Here is a 20,775-nt window from a genome sequence, read left to right as displayed (position 1 = left end):
TTGGTATATGCCGCGTATACAGTCTTTTAAAAGTTCAGTTACAATGAAAACGCCCTGCCTGATGCTCCCTCTCTCTCTCTCTGTCCTCTTCCTTTCTGGTCGTGTTCACCGTTATTTGTCTGCCCATGCCGTGTTGCATGCTTTTGTTGCTTTTCGTGAGCCGTGTCTCTGCGTGAGCCTGAGTGTGTGTGTGTCGCGGCCTGTTCTCCTCTCGCAGAATTGTTCCCGCGGGGGTGCTGCTCATCGCGGCCCGACTCATGAACACGCAAAAGGCCATGATCCACTACTACGGCCGGTCGTAGAACGGCGGCGGCTGCGACGCACCCCACACGTACCTCGTCGACGAGGCGGCCGCCGTCCGCGTGCGGATGCGCGCTTGTGTCACGTGGTCACCGCTTCTTCTGCGAGGAGCCCTCCCCGCGCAAACCAGCCGGCACCGGCAGCTCGTGCGACTCGTCATCATCATCATCACCATAAAAACTTTATTGTACAGACTGAGGAGTCTGGGGCACGCAGGCTCACTCCCCCCCCCCCCCCCCCCCCCACGACCCCAGTGCACTCAAGCGTTTTTCTTGCTTCGGTCCATAACGCTGGCAGCCAGATAAGTAGCCATTGTCGATCTTGCGCACGAGCAGACCAAGGAAGTTTAAAGAAGAAGAAAAAAACGAAACCAATATATTGTAGCTCGCAAGGCCTTCTGCACTGGAAGGCGAAAAAAAAAAAAGAACAGGATTGGTGAGCTGAGTTTGTGGAGCATACAGAACAGAAACTTTGGGCGAGTTGGTACGGTTTCGTCTTGTATAATTCAGCGCACGCAAGTGACAAAAGACAAAAACTCGCCGCGCCTTCCGTGCGTTCCTTTTTCTTTTTCCTTTTTTGTTTTTGTGTGCTCTCAGCAATTTTGTGCGCTGAACTCTACAAGAAAATGAGCTGCGCTCGCATGAGCCTTAGAACCTTCAAACACGCATGCCCGTCTTTTTCTACGCCTTTTCCCTTTACTTCTCATTCTTCATCTCCTGTCCTCATCACTCGATGTACGCACTTTTTGTTTTCTTTTCTTTCTTTTTGATCCGAAGTGCAATCTTTGTAAAAGGTTCCGAGACCTATATACGCCCGGACTAGACCGAACCTGTCGTCAGACTGCCAATCAGGGTCGTTTGAAGAACTCTCGCTGCTCCGAAGTCTCGGAGACCGGAATGGAACAGAATTCATTACAGTATTATTAGGCTGCAAAGACGCACAAACGAAACAGCGTCAGCTTGCGCCACTATGTATAGCAGGTTGAAATCAGCTTCATTAATAATGAATGCGGGAAAATTCCAGGCGATAATTTCGCTAAATGGAATAGAAACCATCGTCACGACCTGGGCAGCGGCCTCGCTGAACACACCGAGATTCTTTTATTACTTCAGACAAGGGAGCTCTTTTTAGTTGTGTGAAATGTTGAACGAAGCAAGATGGCGGGAGGACTGTCTTTCTTTTAGTCCGACCACGGGCGGTCATCGAGCGGCCGTGGTCCGACCTGTAAGGTACGCGTTCTGTGCCTGTTTATTTTTCTTGCTCGAATAGATATGTGGCAGTAGACGTAATTTTCTTACCTGGCTCAGGTAGCTGGAGGTCATCGCGCGCTAAACTTGTACCTATGTTTAAATTAAGGTGGGGTGCATTGAGATAAACAGTGATATATATATACTCGCCATTCTGAGCGTCGGAGACGCGTGCTGGGAGCCCTGCGACGTGGCTTGGACGACAGCTCTCGCGATTTGCACAGTGGCTTCGAAACGTTTTGAGAACATTCGCGGAAATCGCAGCCACGAAAAAAAAAAAAGAGAGAGAAAGAAAACGCAGCGCAATATCGATACATGTGAAACAGGCATTATACTATATACCTACGGGCATTTTCGCGGCTTGCTCTTGTGTGCGTTTTTCTTTCCTGTGGATTCTGTGCCGCGCACGCCTGCTTCCCGTAGTTTCCCGAAGCGTCCTTCTTTTTTTTTTTTTCTTCAGTCATGTTGCGGATATATCCCGGTTTTCCTATGTTCTGGTTGCACTTTCGGAGAAACACTCTGCTAGCACAATGGCTCCGTGTAGAGGAGAAACAAAGTTGCCAACCCGCCACGAGTCAAATCATGCACTGTAGTATAACTTAGACCCTTAAAACTGAATAAGTGTGCAAATCCGTTTAGAAGTCCACATTAGCACCCTCATTCACTTTTAAAGGCGTAAATTATGTTACAGTGTGCGCGCCTGCAAAAGCATTGTAGCGCTCCTCACCATGCACTGCGGTGCCGTGTGTGTGCGCGAGAACTTTCGCTTTTATGCTTTTCTGTTGTATAACGTGTTTTTCAAGGACGGCAGCAACCGCAACTCGCGTCTATGTTGCGGCTGATCATTCTTATCTACGACCAGGGGCGCGATCAGAGATCGTTGTTCGAAATGCGCTTTCAGTTTACGTTCAGTTTCATTTCAAGCGATTGGCCGCCTCTCCGTTTCACCTCAAGCGATTGGCTGCCTCACGCGGCCAATCGCTTCAGGGGAAACTGAATGCAAACTGAACGCGCATTTCGAACAACGATCTCCGATCGCGCCCCTGCTAGCTGCGTCAGAAGCAACAACAAATATTTCGTTAATTTACTCCAACACAGAAAAAAAAAGAGAAAGAAAAGAAAAACATAGTTTGAACAAATGGCTGTCGGCTGTTATGCCCTGTGAAAATTTCCTCCGAAAACGCTCGTTTCTTTCTCTTCTTTTTATCCCAGAATAGAGTGGTCGAAGGATGGGATAATATAGGGACGCGAATATGGCGCGGCGGATTTGTAGATACATGCTAATGAACCCTCCTTGCGTAGACCTTGGTCGACGACATGTTCGGTGACTGTCGCAAGTAATTGGTGACGCTTGACTTACGGGGAGTCATTCCCCTTGCTTCGCCTTGAACGGGCGCAATGCCTCTGCGCGCATTTGTGCCTGCAAAAAATCCCGAGTGCATTGATTGCCCGAGTGCACACGACAGTGGTGATCGCCTTATGCGATTCATGTTCGAAGGCCAGAGATAGCGGCCTGATTGAGCGCGAGTTTGTTGAGCACTGCTCAACGAGAGAGAGAGAGAGAGAGAGAGAGAGGGAGGGAGGGAGGGAGAGAGGAAAGGTATAGGAGGTAAAAGGGACTGACAACCGATCTTCAAGGACCTAGTTTTTGATGGCGCAACGCAAAGCTCACCCCCGCAGTGCATACATCTGCAGCGGTTACTTCCAAAAGCGCATGGGTATTTAGTAAGCAGGATTAGCAGCCTCTAAAGAAGTAAGAGTCGCTCCTCCAGCAACGCTGAGAAGTGAGAGCTATGTGATGGCCCGCCTCGCAAATTGTGAAAGCCACCGATCGCATTTCTTTCACAGGAGTGAGTGTAACTCTGGTGAACCACCTACATTTTGACGTTTTCAACCACTTTCGAAAATAAGAAAAAACTGGCGCAATAAGTTCGCGTTGTTGTACAGACATTTCTTGTAATTGTACCGCGTTTTCCACAAAGTACACGTGTATACGTCATGGCTGGCTGGCCGCCGTCATCGTCGTTCTGTCGATAGACGAGCCAAGCCAACTCGTCGAAAACGAAGGCGAAGGCAGCACCACTTTTCTCTTCACTGCAAACGAAGGCTTATCTAAACATTGTAAGTCAGGAACAACTTATAACAATAAAAAAATATACTGCATTTGAATACTAATGAAAAGACCAGTAACCGCATATACACTTGTAGAAGGTCACGCGGTGGACCTCTTATGCAGCTTCATGTTTTTGGTGCGTGGGGCGCCGACGGTCATCTTTCGCGACTTTCAGTGATTAATTAAAGATGTAAATCCTTGTTTGATGACAAAAAAACATGGCTCGTTTTAGCCGCTACGATAGCGAATCATTCCATCAGTGGGGTTATCTCGATTCATGTTCTGAACGGTTGTCTGCCTCTTTAACCAAGGACGTGACCGGTTGGCTACCTTACACTGGGGAGAAAGAAAGGGGAAGAATAGAGCACTGCTATGGTTCTTATTGGTCTGTCATTTCTTCCCGTTGCTCCTGGTAATATCCGTTTGTTGTTTTCTTGTTGTTTTTTTATCATCCGGTTGCAGACCTCACAACACGTAAAGTTACTACGTAGAACGTTCCGGTGAAATCGAGCTGATGAATTTCCTTAGCATATCAGACAACTTTTTTTTTGTACAATGTTCTTAGCCCCAACGGCAAGCAGCCAAGATTTTCCGAGTGCCGGCAATCGCTCGAAAATGTTGAAAAGTTGGCCTTGCGAGCGATTTCTGGCTAGTTATCCGCATAAGTCCCGCATGTCATGACGGCTTTAATGTGTGGCAATGTGGGATCTCAGCATGCGTCGCGATTGCAACACTGTGTTCAAGCCTTTAAGGTAAGCAGGTTCGAGGAAAGTGTGATACCTCCGAGGGGGCCACGATAAAATAGAGCCGATTTCTCATTTATCCGGCGCACTACACAGTGCATCACCAAACGCGTGACAACTTGTGCAGATAGCATTTCGCTAATGTTGGATCTACAGAGCAGGAGTCTGGAACGTCCAAAGATCTTTTGTGAGGTCTGCGTGGGCCTTCGGAGTGATCGGGCCTATTCTCGCTGTAAGTTATACCGACAAGACTTTCTTGATATATAAAATAAAACAAAAAAAATGAGGACAAAGGAAAGGCGAAGGCGCGTGTCCATTTGATATTTCATAATCAGTGCAGGCGAGCGCTAAAGCTACGCACCTGTACAGCGTTCTTACGACATCTCGCGACATCAAGCTCTGCGAATTTGCCTTGGTCTTCCCAGATGTGCGTCCACGGCAGCAACAATAGCCATCGCGCATGACCACCCCATCAACACGTATCTTCAAGTCGACACCTTAAGGATGCATATCAGGCACTTCGCCCGACTTCCATCGCATCATCTCGCCTCCCTTCCTGCCGCTCGACCTCGTTCAGCGTTTAGCAAGATTATTGCCGCCAACCATGGAACTTTACCGTTGAACTTCACGCCTGCAGCACGACCATCTCAACCGCTGTGGTGCCTCCATCCACTCCAGGCTCTTCTTGTTATTCCCGGTATTAAAAGGAAAACGGAGATGTCAACTTTCGCCCTCAAACAAACCGTGCTTTCAATGCTACATGAACAGCACAGAGGACGCATCCACGTTTACACAGACGGTTCTGTATCCTCTAATAGTTCAGCTGGAGCAGTGGTGATTCCCGCAGAGTGCGTTACCCTCAAGTTCAAGACATCTCACATCACATCATCGACGGCTGCAGAACTCGCAGCTATCCGTGCTGCTCTGGAGTTTATTGTTCACAAATCATCACATTCATGGTCCATCTTATGTGACTCAAAGGCAGCTCTTCAGTGTCTGATGTCCCCTTTCAACCATGGACCAAATGAGCAACTAGTCGCAGACATCCGACTACTCCACCATCACGCAATCAACAAGGGACACAACATCATCTACCAGTGGATACCGGGTCACTGTGGAATTTCAGGAAATGACAGTGCGGATGACGCTGCCCGGTCGGCTCATGATGGTGCCCAGATTACACCCATACCGCTGTCAAGAACAGATGCAGCCACAAGTCTTCGCTCCCTCGCCCGCGAGCTTACACAGAATCTGTGGAACACCAGTGCATTCACTAATGCACGTCTCCACAAATTGGATCCACGTCTGCAACTCCGCCTACCACCAGGGTTGCCACGAGCGGAAGCAACACTTCTGTGCCGCCTGTGGCTCGGCGTGGCATTCACAAACTCCTATTCATTCCGCATTGGAATGGCCGACAGCCCTACTTGCGACACCTGCGGCTGCGAGGAGACGATTGAACACCTCCTTTGTGACTGTCCCCGTTACGCAGTGCGAAGAAAAGTGCTCGTGACCGCTCTCGCAAAACTGGACAATCGCCCCTTTACAGAGGAAAAAGCTCTAGGACACTGGTCCAGACGGGCTTCGGCACTCAAGGCCTTAAGGGCTTTGTTGAAGTTTTTAAGGACATGCCAATTGTGTGACCGCCTCTGAACGTTGTAGCGCGTAGTTTCGCGTTACTGTGTCAATTTTCTTTGTTTTTCCATTTTTTTTTCCCTCTTCTTCTTTCTCCTTTTATTCCCTTTACCCCTTTCCCCAGCACAGGGTAGCCAGCCGGGACTTACACTGGCTAACCTCCCTGTCTTTCCTCTCCTTTGTCTCTCTCTCTCTCTCTCGCTTTAATCTTATTTGAAGCAAGCGAAAGAAGACGGAGGTTCAAGTGCCTGCTATAGCGTTTACCTCTGTTCCGTTACATATTCCGAGAAAAGGTCATGAGGGGGGGAGGGGGGGGGGCTTGGTTACACAAAGCTTTTGAAATGGAAACGATAACCAGTGGGGAGCCGTCGAAAAGGGCTGGCATTGACGAAAGAGTTCCACAAGCACAGAAGACAGATAAGAAGAACAGGTAGAAATACAGGGGGCAGGGGCCAACAGCTGACAATGCCCTGCTCCTCCGCCCAAGCAGTGTCTGAATAAACAGCTCTAAATTTAAAATTAAGTGCGTGCCGGTGGTGACGTAACCTCCGTCACAAAGAAACTTTGCGAGATGGCTAGCCTTTAAATGACAGTGCATGTGGCGTGCACGTAGGTAGCTGTAGTGTCACGTGTTCCTCACGGCCACCTGTGCTCTTGTCAGCAATGTTCTTTTATAGCGTTGCCCCGCTTCCCAATTGAAGTCGCAGACCAGTCCTGTCTTTCTTTCTGCTTATTTTGTTTTAGCCTAAAGAAATTTAATCGTCCTTATCCTTCTGCGAGACGCTCCGCGCTATAAACATCGCGAGCTCTGATGGGGAATGCCACATTAGCAAAGCTAATGTTGGACGACAGCGCGCCTCGCGTGGGAGCGATAATCGACGTTCGCGTTATATATGACTCTCCCTTGAAACAGGTTCTTTCGAACACCTGAAGTTATGTGTTGTAACAACTGCGACGGCGGCATTCACGATCACGTGATTTCGGCCGACGGAAGCGCAGTGCGCGCCATTTGTCGAAGCATTAACTTGCAGCACTAACTTATATGTGTGTCAAATGAGTACTAACGATAGGCAGCGTTTAGAGTGTCAAAGCTCTCGTTGGCTATGAAGGACGCCGACACAGTGGAAGGCTACGGATTACAGCGGCGGTGTTTGCGTAGCGCACGAAAGTAGGAAAGGAAGGACAGAGACGAGTAAAGAACGCTAACCTCCAACTGATATTTATTTGCGGACGAGTATAATATATATGCGCTGCAAACAGGACAACACACAGAGTAAAGGAGGGATACGCAGAACCAGCACATCATAGATAGGTCAAATCGCTTCACGTGCCCAGGATTGCACTGTGCTCGGCAGGTAATCTTGCTCAGGTCGTGACGGAGCAGTGGAAGGGGCGCTTCCTTTCTATGTACTTTCGGGCGCTATATGCAAACACCGCCGTTATGAACCACGACCAACTACGGATTAGTTTACGGATTAGTTTACCTCTACGGATTAGTTTACCGCTACAGATTAGTTTTTACCGCCTGGGGCTTCTTTTTAAGCGGCCGCAAATAAAAGTGCACGAACAAAACATCTTTAAAAAAAAAAAGATATTTCGCTACAGCGATAACACAGCCGCCGCGACCGGGAGCTGAGTCCGCGACCCCGCGCTCGGCAGCAGAACCCGATAGCCACCATTGCAGCTACACTGCAGCTGTCGTAAGGGAACAACGTGTAGCTGAAATTGGTACCAAAACTGATAGCCATCGAGTTTCTGAAGGCAGGTTGTAGACGAAGAGAAAACAAAGGAACTCTCTTTTAACGGAAACCGACAAATATGTCGCAAGCCGAAAGCACAATGAAGGAGATGAAAGAAAGGACGTACAGAAAGGAAGCGAGGAGAAGAACAGCAAGCCGGCATGGAAGGAAGCGTGCAATGCACGCGTCCGCTGCGGCCCTTTGTCCATTGTTCCCGCAGCTGCGGTAGCAGCCAGATGAGTGCGTCCGGTATACGGTATACGGACGGTATACGAAGCGGTCGCTTGTCGTGTGGTGTCCCAGGGTATTCAACCGAAAAAAGGGACAACCGGGCGCATTGCCTGCTTTAATGACGCCCTGAAGTTCTGTGCCATAATTACTGTGTCTGCGAAATGTTCGCCCGTTCGTCGCTTGGAGTCAGCCTCTCGCAAACACACGCCGCTGTGACTCACGGGCTACGGCGTTGCGCCGCTGAGGTCGAGGTCTTGGGTTCGATCCGGGCCCCCGCGGCGGCCGCATTTCGACGTAGGCCGAATGCAGGAATGCTCGTGTACTTAGATTTAGGCGCACGTCGATGAACCCCGGGCGGTGTGCCCCAACGGCGTGCCTCATAATCAGATCGTGGTTCTGGCACTCTCAACCTCCAGTTTCTTTTTTAAATTTATCTTTAAGCTTACTTTTAACTCTTCATGAACGCGTTGACGCTATGAGCCTCATGTACTGCTTTTATTTTTTTAATGTGAGCGATTTAAATTAGAACCAACGAATTTATGGAGGCAAAGTGTTAGTATACCAATTACAGGGAAACAGAAACACCCTTCGGGATTTCAGGATGGCAAAGTGGGCGAGTCTGTGTCATAAATGTCTGGCTATTGTAAGTAACCTCGTTCGTGTCCTGTGAAGAAAGAAAGAAAGAAAGAAAGAAAGAAAGAAAGAAAGAAAGTGAATGGCGGTCAACTTCCGTTCGCTAACTACCGGGACAATCGTTTAGAGACCACAGGCGTTGGCCAAAAGTTTGAATATCCCTCGAGTCTATAATAGCTTGCTGCGCGAACTTGGAAATCTGTGGCTAGGCGTTGCATTTACGAACTCGTATGCTTTCCTTATTGGAATGGCCAACAGCTCCACGTGTGCCACATGCAACATCGATGAGACGCTCGCACATATTATCTGTGTCTGACCGCGATATAGTGCCCAGAGATAAGTACTGTGCAGAGTACTGAACCAGTTGGACAATCGTCCACTATCAGAACTGAAAGCTTTAGGTCAGTACTCCCACGGGATATCCACGCAAAAGGCCTTACTCGCGTTATTAAGGTTCCTGCGGTCTGCGGGGCTTCGAGATAAACTGTAAAAACGCCGCCCCTTACCGCTCTGTAGTGTACGCGGTTTGGTCGTGCTCATCTCTATTTCTTCCTATCTCCCCCTTCCGCTCTCTTTCTCTTTTTATCCCCCTTCACCCTTCCCTCCTGCAGGGTAGTCAACCGGAATTGCCTCTGGTTAACCTCCCTGCCTTTCTATGCATCCTTTTCTCTCTATTGGAAGGGTGCCACCGTTACTTGTTTTTAGGGCGAATCATTACCAGAGAAAGTATTTTGTGCTCGTCTATTGCTTCTCTCTTTGGCTACTTCCACGATAAATCTTTGTCCAGGATAGTACATGTGGCACCTCAAAGCGTTTCTCGTACGAATTAGCGAACTCTTGCGCATACGTGATTTGCCTCGCTTATCCATGCTTCGCATACTTTGTACTCACTGCCTTATGGGGGCACGCCGGCTTTACTTGCGTACATTTAATACGTTTGCACTGCTGGATATATCTACGTATCTTTTTTAAATCTTTTAAACCATAATCATCTATCTGCGCATAACTGATCGCGCATTGCAACTCGCGTCAAGCAGCACTGTGATAAGGGCACGTCTTCCTTCGTGACTTCACCGCAACATATATCGCGCTCTGAGGAAGGCGCACTGCCGACATTCCACGGTATTAAGGAGTATAGCGTTGTCGTTGCACCACTGCCGTTGCTGCAGACACTGTCAAAAGCGCACATCCACGGGTCTTATACTGTCCATGCGCAGTTAGGGGGGCAAGCGGTAGCTGTGCACCGTTAGAACTGCGTTGCTAAGCTAGAAATATTCGAGTTGCTCGTGAAGCCGTAATCAACGTTTATAGATGCAGTATCTAGATATAAAGATGACTAAGATATACATAAAGAGGTATATATGGCTGTTGGCCGTAATGTTGTTGTTGTTGTTGTTGTTGTTGTTGTTGTACTCTTTTTCACTAAAGGGCTACGGCTAACGAGGAAAGGAAACTGTAGGACGGTGGTGCGATTAAGTTCATTGAGTCTTGCTTTGCGTACGCATGTCGACAGTGAAATCGCAAGTGAAACACTTCCTTTCGCAAAGCGTCTTCCACCGGTGTTGCTGCTCAACATATATCATGCGACACCTGTATAGTTGTACTTGTACAGAAACAAGGCACTTTCTTGCTCGAATTTCACTTCACACATGCACGCGGTTGCACAAAGTGATCAATGGTTACCGGTGCGTACATTTGGGTGACAATGTTTTTTTTTTTTTTTTTTGTTGTTGCTGTTGTTGTTGTGCTCATGCAAGTGTTGACGCGCGCGAGTCGATCCTGTGGAGTGCCTCGCGCTTTGTATTCACTGTGCTCGAAGAAGGAACGAGCCTCTGCCGCTTTGGACTTTCTCCGCCCCGCAACGTTTGTTGGAAGCGCGCAAGGTTGGAAAGATGGGCACGCTTTGGAAGCCAATCGAGACACTCCCACGAATTTTTGTATGTCGCATGCAGGATGTCCCACGCAACTTGAACCGAACCTTAAATATATGCAAATGCCCCATAGCTGGAGAGAACCAAGGTAATGTTGTTTGCCCTCGCTTAGAGATACTCAGATTATTTTTATTTCTTTTGCATTCTGCCTAATTACATAGCTGGTCATAAATAATGAATCAACTTCTCAAATATTATAGGTACATGAAAAGTCCCAACGAGAAGAATCTTAGAGCAACACAAAGAACTCCCGATACAGCTTCCTCTTGCTCAACGCGTGCTACATAAAAGTGTTTTTACAATCATGAAAGTAGTCCGCGAGTGCACGAAAAATTGCCGCGCGACTGGCCGCTCGAGGCACTTTGCGGGAGTTTTTCATGTTGCTTTACAGTTTTCTCATTGACACTTTTAATCTAAATATGATATTTGAGAAGTTGAATAATTAATTACGACTAATTATGCAATTAGGCAGAATGCAAAAAGTAATCTGAGTATCTCCATGCGGCAGCAAACAACACCACCTTGGTTCTGTCCAATTAAGTGGCATTTGCACATGTTTAAAGCTAGGCTCAAGTTTGGCACGAGTTACGTGGGAGGCCCGGTATATATCCAGCGATATTGTACTTATTTTTTTCTCTGAAGAGCGTTTTCTCCAGGGCATTTTTTGTTGTTGTTCTTGTTTTCATTTCAGGCACGTCACTTTACACTTGTTGTGCTTTGTTTATTCTGAACGAATGGCATTAAATGATTGTCAAGCAGTTTACGCTGATGTTGTGAATCGAATCACGTTACTTGCCGGATGGAAAGGAGCTACGCCTTTCCCCGTTGAGGTGTGCTTGTGTCTTCCTTCTCTCGTCTTCTCACTCGAAGATGCCTGTGAGCGTCTACCTAATTTTCTCTCAATCAGTTGTCGACAAATTTGACGCTACAGTTCTCTGCACGGACGTCGTCGCCCAATCGCGATGCTTGCAAAATACGCGCAGTGAATATGTCACAGTCATAAATTTTTTTTTTTAATGCGAGGATAAATGCCTCAGGGCATAAAAGGGTATGTGATGGGGGTGAATAAGGATGATTAAATGAATGAAAAAAGATTTGCTGACTTAATGAAGTCCAAGAGGGATCGATAATGCGGTCCCTGCGTCCAAGCATAAAATGTTAGACGCATATACTGGGACAAGCTAACGTCATGCAGAGCAGCAGTGTGCCTGGCAGGTTGGTAAATGTATGCACAAAGCGCTTTAACGCAGGCCCCGTACAGGGACAAGAACACGACCCGGACGCCACTCTGCCTACGCCATACTTCAACCGTTTATTCTGGGTAAATTTGCAAACGCTTTGTAAAAAAAGGCCTTTTCTTTATCTTTAGCAGAGAAGGCCTCCTTACAAGTAGTAGGGTGATGTTTCTAGCGAGGTTGTGGAAGCGGTGGGGGGACAGGTGATGGGCGAATCGAGCACATGGTACATGAGTGTGCGAATTTCCAGAGAATAAACGGTCGAAGTATGGCACCTGCACTGTGGTATAAGACTTATCTTTTGTCCCTGTATGGGCCTGCGCTAAAGCGCTGTCGAACTTCAAGCAATGATACACATGCAGCACCACCACTTTCTCTTCAAACGTACTTCGAGTAAAACGATTGGTTTGCGTCGGCAGACGTCCTTGCGTTGACTGCGAGCAAATTGGCTGCACTGTGAACGACGGCAATCGCGTTTCTCTCAGAGGAAACAAGCTTCACCAAGCGGTCGTACATTCCATCTGCAGCGACTTGCGAGGCGAATTGGGAAAACGGCCTCAAGGGTGCGGAAAGGATAACCGCGTGACGAGAGGACGGACAATTCGCGCGCTGCATGCAGTGTCGAAATGTTGGTCACGTTACGCATTTTATCAACTGCCAGGCATTCTTTTTCCTTTCTTTCTTTTTCTTAATCGCTGGTTTTCCCCCATACATTGGTTCCCCGATCACTTGCTCTCCGCTATGCTTCCTCCGTTAAAAGGAATGTGTCGAATTGCAGTCAACAGTGAGAAAAGTTCAAAATTTGAAGAGTCTTTTACATATTGTCGTAAGAGCTTTAGCTACATAAAAAAAAAAAAAAAAAAAAAACTCAACGTTATAAACTGCGAAAATGCTGTTTCAAGACGTACCTTCTGGAATGTACTCGGCCCAGTATAATGCGCGATACCATGCACAAAATACGTCTATGCCAACGCTTTTTTGTAAGCTTTGCGGTGCCAGCTGCGCGCTCTCCACGTGGTGCTGAGCCTATGTACGACAGCAGATTTTCGAGAAAATGTTAAAGCGAAGGTTAATATCCAACCAAATGGGCACAGTTGCAGCGAGGCTGTAGGTTTGTACATTTAGTCTATATAGTGCATAAGAACTTCCTCAGTGTAGTACTACACGCCACTAAACATCTCTCATCACGCACGACTCGCTGGAACACATCCCCATACTTGTCTCTTTTTTTCTAGCCGCCTATAGCTGACGTCGTTGTACGAGGCACCACTTGGCTGCGCAGCATAGCAGCGATTCCACCAACCACTCCAACGTTTCCACCAGTTGGCGAAGCGATGAGTCGTGCAATGACGTCAGCTATAGGCGGCTAGAAGAAAAAGACGAAGTATAAGGTGTTCATAGCGGACGCCGTTGGTGGCATCACTGTAATAGGGCGATCAGGCTTAGACGTCTTGAGTGAGTGCGTATGCCATTCTTTATCGCGAAAACAAAAAAGGGACGTCAGGGATAGAGAAGTAACACATTTAATTTAAAGCTTGCGAAGCTTCTAGTTGAGAAGCAGTGTCGATACGCGTACGTTGCGTTTATCGCGTTTGCGATATATTCTGCAGACACCGCTGTCTCCTTTCGTCAACAAAGTTCTTGCTTCGACGACGAAGCTTCTATAGAATCCATTTCGGCGCGAACTCAAGAACACCTAGCGTGGAGCGAAGTAAACGTCGTGTCCGACTTTGAGTGAAACAGAGCACGAGTGACCTTGTCACACTGCCGCTGTTCCTTTTCTTAACTCTAAGCACGCGACCATGGCTGCAATAATCGCGCAGGCATGTTCAAAAAAAAAAAGTAGAGAGAGAAGCAAGAAGAAAGGGAGAGAAATACGGTTGGTAATTCACTATCAGTGTGAATAAACATAGGCGCGCCATTTGAATTCGACGTATACTATACGGTCGCCACCGACAGCCTCTCTGGTGAAAGTCGTGCCTGGCCTGCGTTTATCGAGGGATGCCAGCGAAATCCCACGAGGAAGTAGTGGACGTTGCCACGGCTTGACCCTGCGGAGCCATGCATATGCGGGCGAATGGTTGTTGCCACTGTTAGTGGGCGATGACGTCGTCGTGGCCCCGGCTGCGCCCGCCTCTCCCTGTTCCTTCTTCTTTAACGATGGATCGAGGTTCTCCTCATCGTCGTCGATTTCCTGGTCGCCGCGCGATGATCGCACACGGGTGCCAGGCGATGCAAGCGCGCGCCACGTGTGCATATTGCGCGCGGGCCCGAAGCCGTTTTCTTCCTTCATCTGTGCTCGTCCCCAACCGCCCGCTCTCCTGGAGACGGTGAAGAGGGCCGTCGCTACTTGTGCAACTGCGTGCGCGTGACGTCTTCCAGTTATTGAGCTGGGGGGTGGCTGATTGGGCTACTACAGGTGATCCGTCGTGTGTCGGGCGTTTTTGCTGCGCAATACGGGAGAGCAAGGAAAGAGGCGAGACAACGACATGCGCCTATACATCCAAGTTAGGTTTTATTATAATCAGGTACGCAGAATTTATACAGTCAGGTCAAACGGCATCCGAAAAAAAAAAACATTAACATGTTCAAGCGACGCAAAAAAAAAAGAAAATAAATGTATATAATCGCAATCGCCTCCTGTCTCTGCTGCCCCCATCCGAGAAAACCTGCTCTTTTTTTTTTTTTTTTTATAAGGCACAGCGCCGCAGCCAAGGATTGGCGTCACTCTTGTTCGCGTGTCACAAGAACGTTCACCTTCGGAGCGTTTTATAATGCATCAGATAAGGTTCCAATTGGAGCGGCTGGCAGCTGTGCCGTGTTTTTCCTATAGAAAGCTCGAGGCGAGGCCCCGTATGTCGCTCCTGTGACCGAGCTCACATGTATTGACGGGCGTTTTTGTATCAGCGGGAGACCAGCTGCCACGTTAAACATTCTGTGGTGCTCTGCACGTATACCACTGCAAGCAGAACATTAGGTTATTCGAGTACAAGCCACGATGGCAGACATACGTGTGCTGACAGCGGGGTCACCAGTGGAAGTGCGTGCTGTTTTCCGGTATGAGTGGGCACGTGGGACTACTATGTCCGTCATCCCTGAACGCCTACAGATCGTGTATGGTGAAGAGGTCATGTCTCAAGCCTTGCATCGCAGGGCACCGAGTTTTACCAGAGCGGTTTTTTCAAACTGATTGCTGCCTACGACAAATGTCTCAGTGTCGGTGGCGACTGTGTGGAAAAATAGTGCAAGGTGTATAGTTCAAAATGCCATGGTGTATTTTTTTTCTTTTTTGCAATAATGTTTCCGTGTGAAAGTAAATGACGAACATTAGTGTCGGAACGTCCCTCGTATCGAGTCGCCCCTATAGGTCACTGCTTCGTTTCTATGTACGACGTTTTACGCGCGTCCAGGCGCAGCTAGAGTGCACTTACCGCGTTACTGGCTCGCTTATCCGCGTTTAGCGAAATACTCCTCGTAACGTACTCCGGTTTTGATCCCGATTATTTAGTTATATTGAGGTTTTGCCGTATATGTAAAGCTCTTCCATTCACACACACACCTGTGTCTTCTCGGTCTCTGCTCGCAGGATACTACCGGTCAGCGCGATTGTGGCGCTCTCCCGGGGTCTCGGTGGATTCGAGGTCATGGACAAGTTCATAGGACGTGGCATCGCAGCAAAGGCCTGAGCATCGGGCGAAGCAAGCCGTCACATCACTTGGGGACCGGAGAAACATCTTCTGCGACTTTCTTTTTCTTTTCTCTCTATTCTTTTTTTTTCTATCTATTCCACTTTCACGTCACAGCTGTTTGCCCCCACAGTGGTTTTCAAGCGCCTTTCGGTTCCGGTTCGCACGCAGCTGGGCATTGCGCATGACCAATCAAGCATCCACAACGCAATGAAGCGACGGACGCATGTTGCGTTTGTCCGCTACGGGGCTGGCCACCGTCTGACTTTTTTCACCTAGTTATACGTGTAGCTCTCTAGGGACATCAAGCGAGAGTATATATAATTAAGGGGGCGGTGTTTGTGCTAGTTATAGAGGGTTATTTCGGCATAGTTACAGCCTCGCGATGGGGGTTTCTTCCGCTTCTGTTGTCGCTCCCGTTGTACGCAAGCTCGAAGCTGTCTCTGCCGTGAGAGGCAGATTCACACGATCCAAAGAAACTTCCCATAGCAGATGTTTGCGGTGGCTATATACGGTCCTTTCTTTCGTCACATTTATAGGCCGACCTCGCCCCAGATATCAGGGAATGCCAGTGGACGCCGGATATGCGCGCGTAAATAAATATGTGTTTACATGGAGCAACGTAGCGCATTTGCGCTTGAAATGTAACTGTAAGGACGCGTACCCAGCGCGACATTCAGGACACGTAACCCTTGGGTTCACAAAAGACGTGCTGGTTATTGGCGGTTGACACTGGGTGCAGATGCTTTGTTATCGGATACTACTTTTCGAGGATTTGATGCCATTTTGGGTTATTACTGCATAGAGCACGGATATTACTGCTCCGTGCAAGCTGGACGGTATAGTAACGACTCTTTCGTGATGACCATTACTTTGCTGCGTTAGTGCAGCAGTCACATGTTCTCGTGCGTACTTTTGTGCGAGTCGGAACCGAAAGCTCCTGTTAGCGCACCTTGGCGCATCTGGGTTCCGAGCCTTCCATCCCTATACTTGACAATAGCGCAAGCAACAGATGAAGACAAAGAATTGGTGACACGCGCGCACGAGGACCGTACAGGCACCGAGGAGCATGTGGAAGACACACACGCACACAGAACTGTACGTGTAGCTTCTGGTATTTTTCGACCTCGTATTGTTTGCGCTATTGCCAAGGAGGGGTTCACGAATCACTGACGCGTCCAAACTGCCGTCCTTTCTGTGCCTTCGCTGCCGCTCAGGCAGTTTCACTTCGCCTTGCGACGCGTACGGTATCTGGAATGCGAGGAACGTCCGATGGACGGAAAGCTTACTGGATTTTTGTTTGACTCGAGTCCCTTCTAAGCAGGAAAGCAACGATTTCATGTGTGTCTGACTTGTAGCGCGCATACGCACCTGCATGATTGAAAAACATAAAAAAAAAGACATTGCTGTTAAAGGTGCCGCCGTGTCTGATATGAATAGCAGAGCGGAGAAAGCGTGATAAGCTGTGGGGGTAGATATATACCGGCGACTGTGCAGTAGAAAGAAAATAAGCTTTACGAATCTTGAGCAACACATGCAGCGTAATGCATGACGTCATTTGGACAATGTTTGATTGGTGTGAGGATGAAAACCCTATCGTTCGCATCACTTAGCAAGCTGGCTTATCTATGGAAGCCATGCTGTGAACTTCGTAGTACAAACCTCGCGTGCATATGGCAGCGATAGCAGGTCAGCAAGCAGGCGCCTCTTTTCAGCAGATGACATAGAGTCGCGTCTTCACTATACAATCGCATAGCTCCATGTATAGTCTTGTACATATAGTGCTGTAGATAGTAGGCTAAAACAATTTCAGTGTAGATTTCGCAAGTTCTGAGGAACTGCCAGAAGCACTTACAATATATACTAGTATGTTTCTGTACTTTCCTTTACTTTAAGAAGCATTGTTAAGGCGAGACACGCAAGCACGACAGGTGCACCGAAGGACGAAGTTAGGTGCACCGAAGGACGAAGTTAGGAGAGATTATGTTCTTACGAAGCTACGCACACAAAGAGCAGTGATGTTTGCTTGTAGCTGATATAGAAACATTGTGGAGTAGACGTTTTCTATTAATAAAGTGTAGCCTATCTTCGCGTTTTACTATATATCTGTAGTTGCCACAAAGACAAAAAATAAACGTAATGCAACACAATAGCTGTGCAATAACAAACCACCGCGTACAACTTCACTTTGACCTCAAGGCACGCACCTGTAGCGCTTCTTCTTGCACGCATTGGGAAGATGGCGTAACCGCCAACAGTGACACTCGAATCTGCCTCGAGTAGAACTCCGGCATGTGTTAACGTTATACATGTTTGCGCTGCGCTAAACAAATTCAAGTTCTAGAACGATGCTCCGCTCAACACTCCACCTCGACTGAAGCAAGTTGATGGCAGCGCCGCCGCCGCACTTCAGACACTGCCCGGCAATATTGAGAAGCGTATAGTATCTTATTCAGTCGATAGATGGCGCTTTGTTTTGAGGAAGAGAAAAGAAGGATTAGAAGATGTGCGTAAAAAAACGCTCGAATGAAAAGCATGCATAGCATACCCGATTAACTCGAGCAGGCTAGGTGACTATTTCTCATCGCGCCGTTTCAAAGAGGATGCCCGTAAATCATCATCATCATCCCCGATGGGAGGAAGCTGCCGATAATTGTTTGAGAGAATATGGGGGCCAATGCATGAACGGAGCCTTCAAACGTGCCTTATTCTATAGCCTGTTGACCAGCAAATAGTGCTTTCTATACGTTCTGTTTTATCACGGAAAGGGTGTGGCGCCGCGGCTTCACTCTGTAGCATCCGAATAGCACAGACTGTTACGCAGCAAGTTGGTCACGTGTGCAGTTGTTACAGACCTGCCACTATGGTTGCCGTAGACGCTAAAATTTTTTTACCCTCCTTCGACTTTTCTTGTGCCGAAACAAAAATCGTCAAATGTCTTGCGTGCACTTCCATTCCTTAGCGCCGCGCGCCCAACACTTTCTTTCAGGAGCGCAATGTCACGCCGTCCGCGCATGCCGCTCGTGACCTTAAAACTCGCACCGGCGGCGCATCGTTAACGAAATGAATTGAACGCAAGATGAATGACGATTTTTCTTTGAGGACAAGCTAGGCCCCAAAGGGTGCAAGTTTCTCTTAAGAGTCTATAGGGCAGGAGCTGAGCTGTAGGGATGCAAATACAGACGTTTTAAACGCGATAGCGTTAAGGGCTCCCGTGTTACAGAAAAGCCGGTGTCGGCGGCGTTGTCCGTCAGATAAGGTCACCCCGAACCACAACCACGCAGACCCTCCGCGTGGCGCATAGGAGTTGAATCTCTCAAAGTGAATTGCGTCGGAAAATACGTAAAGTCTGACTTAAACACAACCTGCAGACAAAATATCGTCGTATTGTAATTTCAATATACGAGAAAATAAATGGAATATACGAGAAAAGATAATTCTGCTGCGCGGAAACTCAAACACAAGCCCCTCTTTTCCTTGCTTACGGGGGTGTGAGCCATCGACCAGTCACTATAGTAGCCTCCGCCTTACGTGGGTAAGAGCCATTGCTGTGCCTTTCACTGCCGCCATGGATCGGCCCACCAGTCTTATCTATCAGGCCCCATGTCGCAGAATATCCGGTGTCGGTGTCAACGGGGCCCGATAACGCTATCGCGTTCTGTTTTTCAAGGTAATCCAACCCATTTTGACTTCTGCTTTTTTTCTTGCGTAGTCTACTGTGTGTGCTGAATTGCGGCAACCTCCTTCGCGACATGAAGATAATTTTTTAGCGTAACGCCGAATGTCAGCTTTCTTTGCGAACAAGGCCATACACTATACCGTCCATGATGAGTCACTGGAAATTAGCCACAGCGGTATGTTTCCGTCAGGCAACCGTAGTGACCGAAACTGCTTCTGCACTCGTATTCGCACTACCAAATACGCTGCACATTATTTTTCGTGAAAGAAAACGGAAGTTATATTTGATTCAAATGTTGTGAATTGGACGATTTTCTTAAGAGTAGATTCGATTGAAAGTTGAGAGGCTCCGACAGGTGCATTTTGGGGCATGGTGAAGTTAACATGCAGGGCGCAGCGCATATATATATATATATATATATATATATATATATATATATATATATTGCTGATCACTTCTGCTATTCTGGGCACACTGTGCACACGATTATGCCATACTTTCTGAGAAGGCAGTCACGATCGATGACAGTTTTGTCGCTTAGAATTAGTACGCAAGAATGTTTTTGTTCGCTCTCCTGTACATAGTCTTTCCTACGAAACACATGGAAGGTTAACAGCGTTGAATAAAATGTTTTGTACATGGGTTCCTGCTGGTGTTGTCTTCGTGGTTATTGAAATGCACCGAACAATTAAGCTATGTTGTCCTTTGCGGGACTGCGGAAAGTCTCGCTAATGTATGCGCAAATAACTAAGTGCCAACTGTGAGAACACTTTTATGCAGAGTTACAGAAGTCGACATCTTTAGCGAAAGCACATTTACAGCCGTTAGACGAAGTTCACATCGAAGAATCCAACTCCACGAAGTCAGCTTTCGTGGGGAAGTCCGTGTGTACGCATGATCCTTATTTTCTTTTCATGACAACAGCGGAAGCCTTCGTCACACGGGAATTTTCAAAAATTGCTGCGTACCTTCTCATTAAGAGAAATGTTTTTCGTGAAAAGATTGACTCCCTACAAAGAGTCGACTACTCTAGGCCTTCTAATGCTGATTGAGCTGAGAGATAGAGAAATTAGCATAACATATGGGAAACTACAGAAAAAGAAGTAATTGCACGAATTATATCATCTACTCATCCTGTGGCATGCGCAGCTTACAGAGCACATACACTTTACCGGGTGTTTCAGCGAACGCTTTCAAAATTTTTGCAGGTTGCCTGTGGCAGCTAGCACAGTTCTGGTTCATTAGCTGGTCTGCTCGAAGACGCGGAAAATATTTTCAGAAGAAATTGAAATGCATAATCGACTAATTAACAAAATTCATGAATTATGTTTTTGACTGATTACCTTATGGCCTATATTGCAATTTACAAATTCTAGCCGTGGAGTTCGCAAGGCCGATCCACTTAGAACGAATTCTCAGGATGATACCAGTTTCGAGATAATAATTCCCGAACTTTGCTGAGAAATGCATTGGCGTTCCAGTTACTATCGTAAAGAAATACGCTGTTTTATGCATTGAAGCAAAAAACTGGAACGCCAATGCATTTCTCCGCAATGTTGCGAGCTCTACGGCTAGAATTTTTTAAATTGCAATATGGGCCATA

The 20,775-nt window shown here is 47.5% G+C and overlaps 1 protein-coding gene across 2 annotated transcripts in view; it reads left to right on the top strand.

Annotated features, from left to right (window-relative positions):
* Positions 1-19,817, top strand: part of LOC126536501 (epidermal retinol dehydrogenase 2) — a 77,649-nt gene extending 57,832 nt beyond the window's left edge. Inside the window, exon 3 of one of the 2 annotated variants that reach the window (XM_050183495.3) lies at positions 15,394-19,817. In XM_050183495.3, the coding sequence (XP_050039452.1) occupies positions 15,394-15,493 (100 nt within the window). In that variant the 3' untranslated portion in view covers positions 15,494-19,817. Of the gene's footprint in view, positions 1-217; positions 3,649-15,393 lie in introns of those variants that run through there. The other variant, XM_050183496.3, reaches the window with a different exon arrangement.
* The last annotated feature ends 958 nt before the right edge of the window (positions 19,818-20,775 follow it).

This window comes from Dermacentor andersoni, chromosome 4 (assembly GCF_023375885.2).
Source record: "Dermacentor andersoni chromosome 4, qqDerAnde1_hic_scaffold, whole genome shotgun sequence".
NCBI classification, from domain to species: Eukaryota; Metazoa; Arthropoda; class Arachnida; order Ixodida; family Ixodidae; genus Dermacentor; species Dermacentor andersoni.
This window is presented reverse-complemented; position numbering and strand designations above follow the sequence as displayed.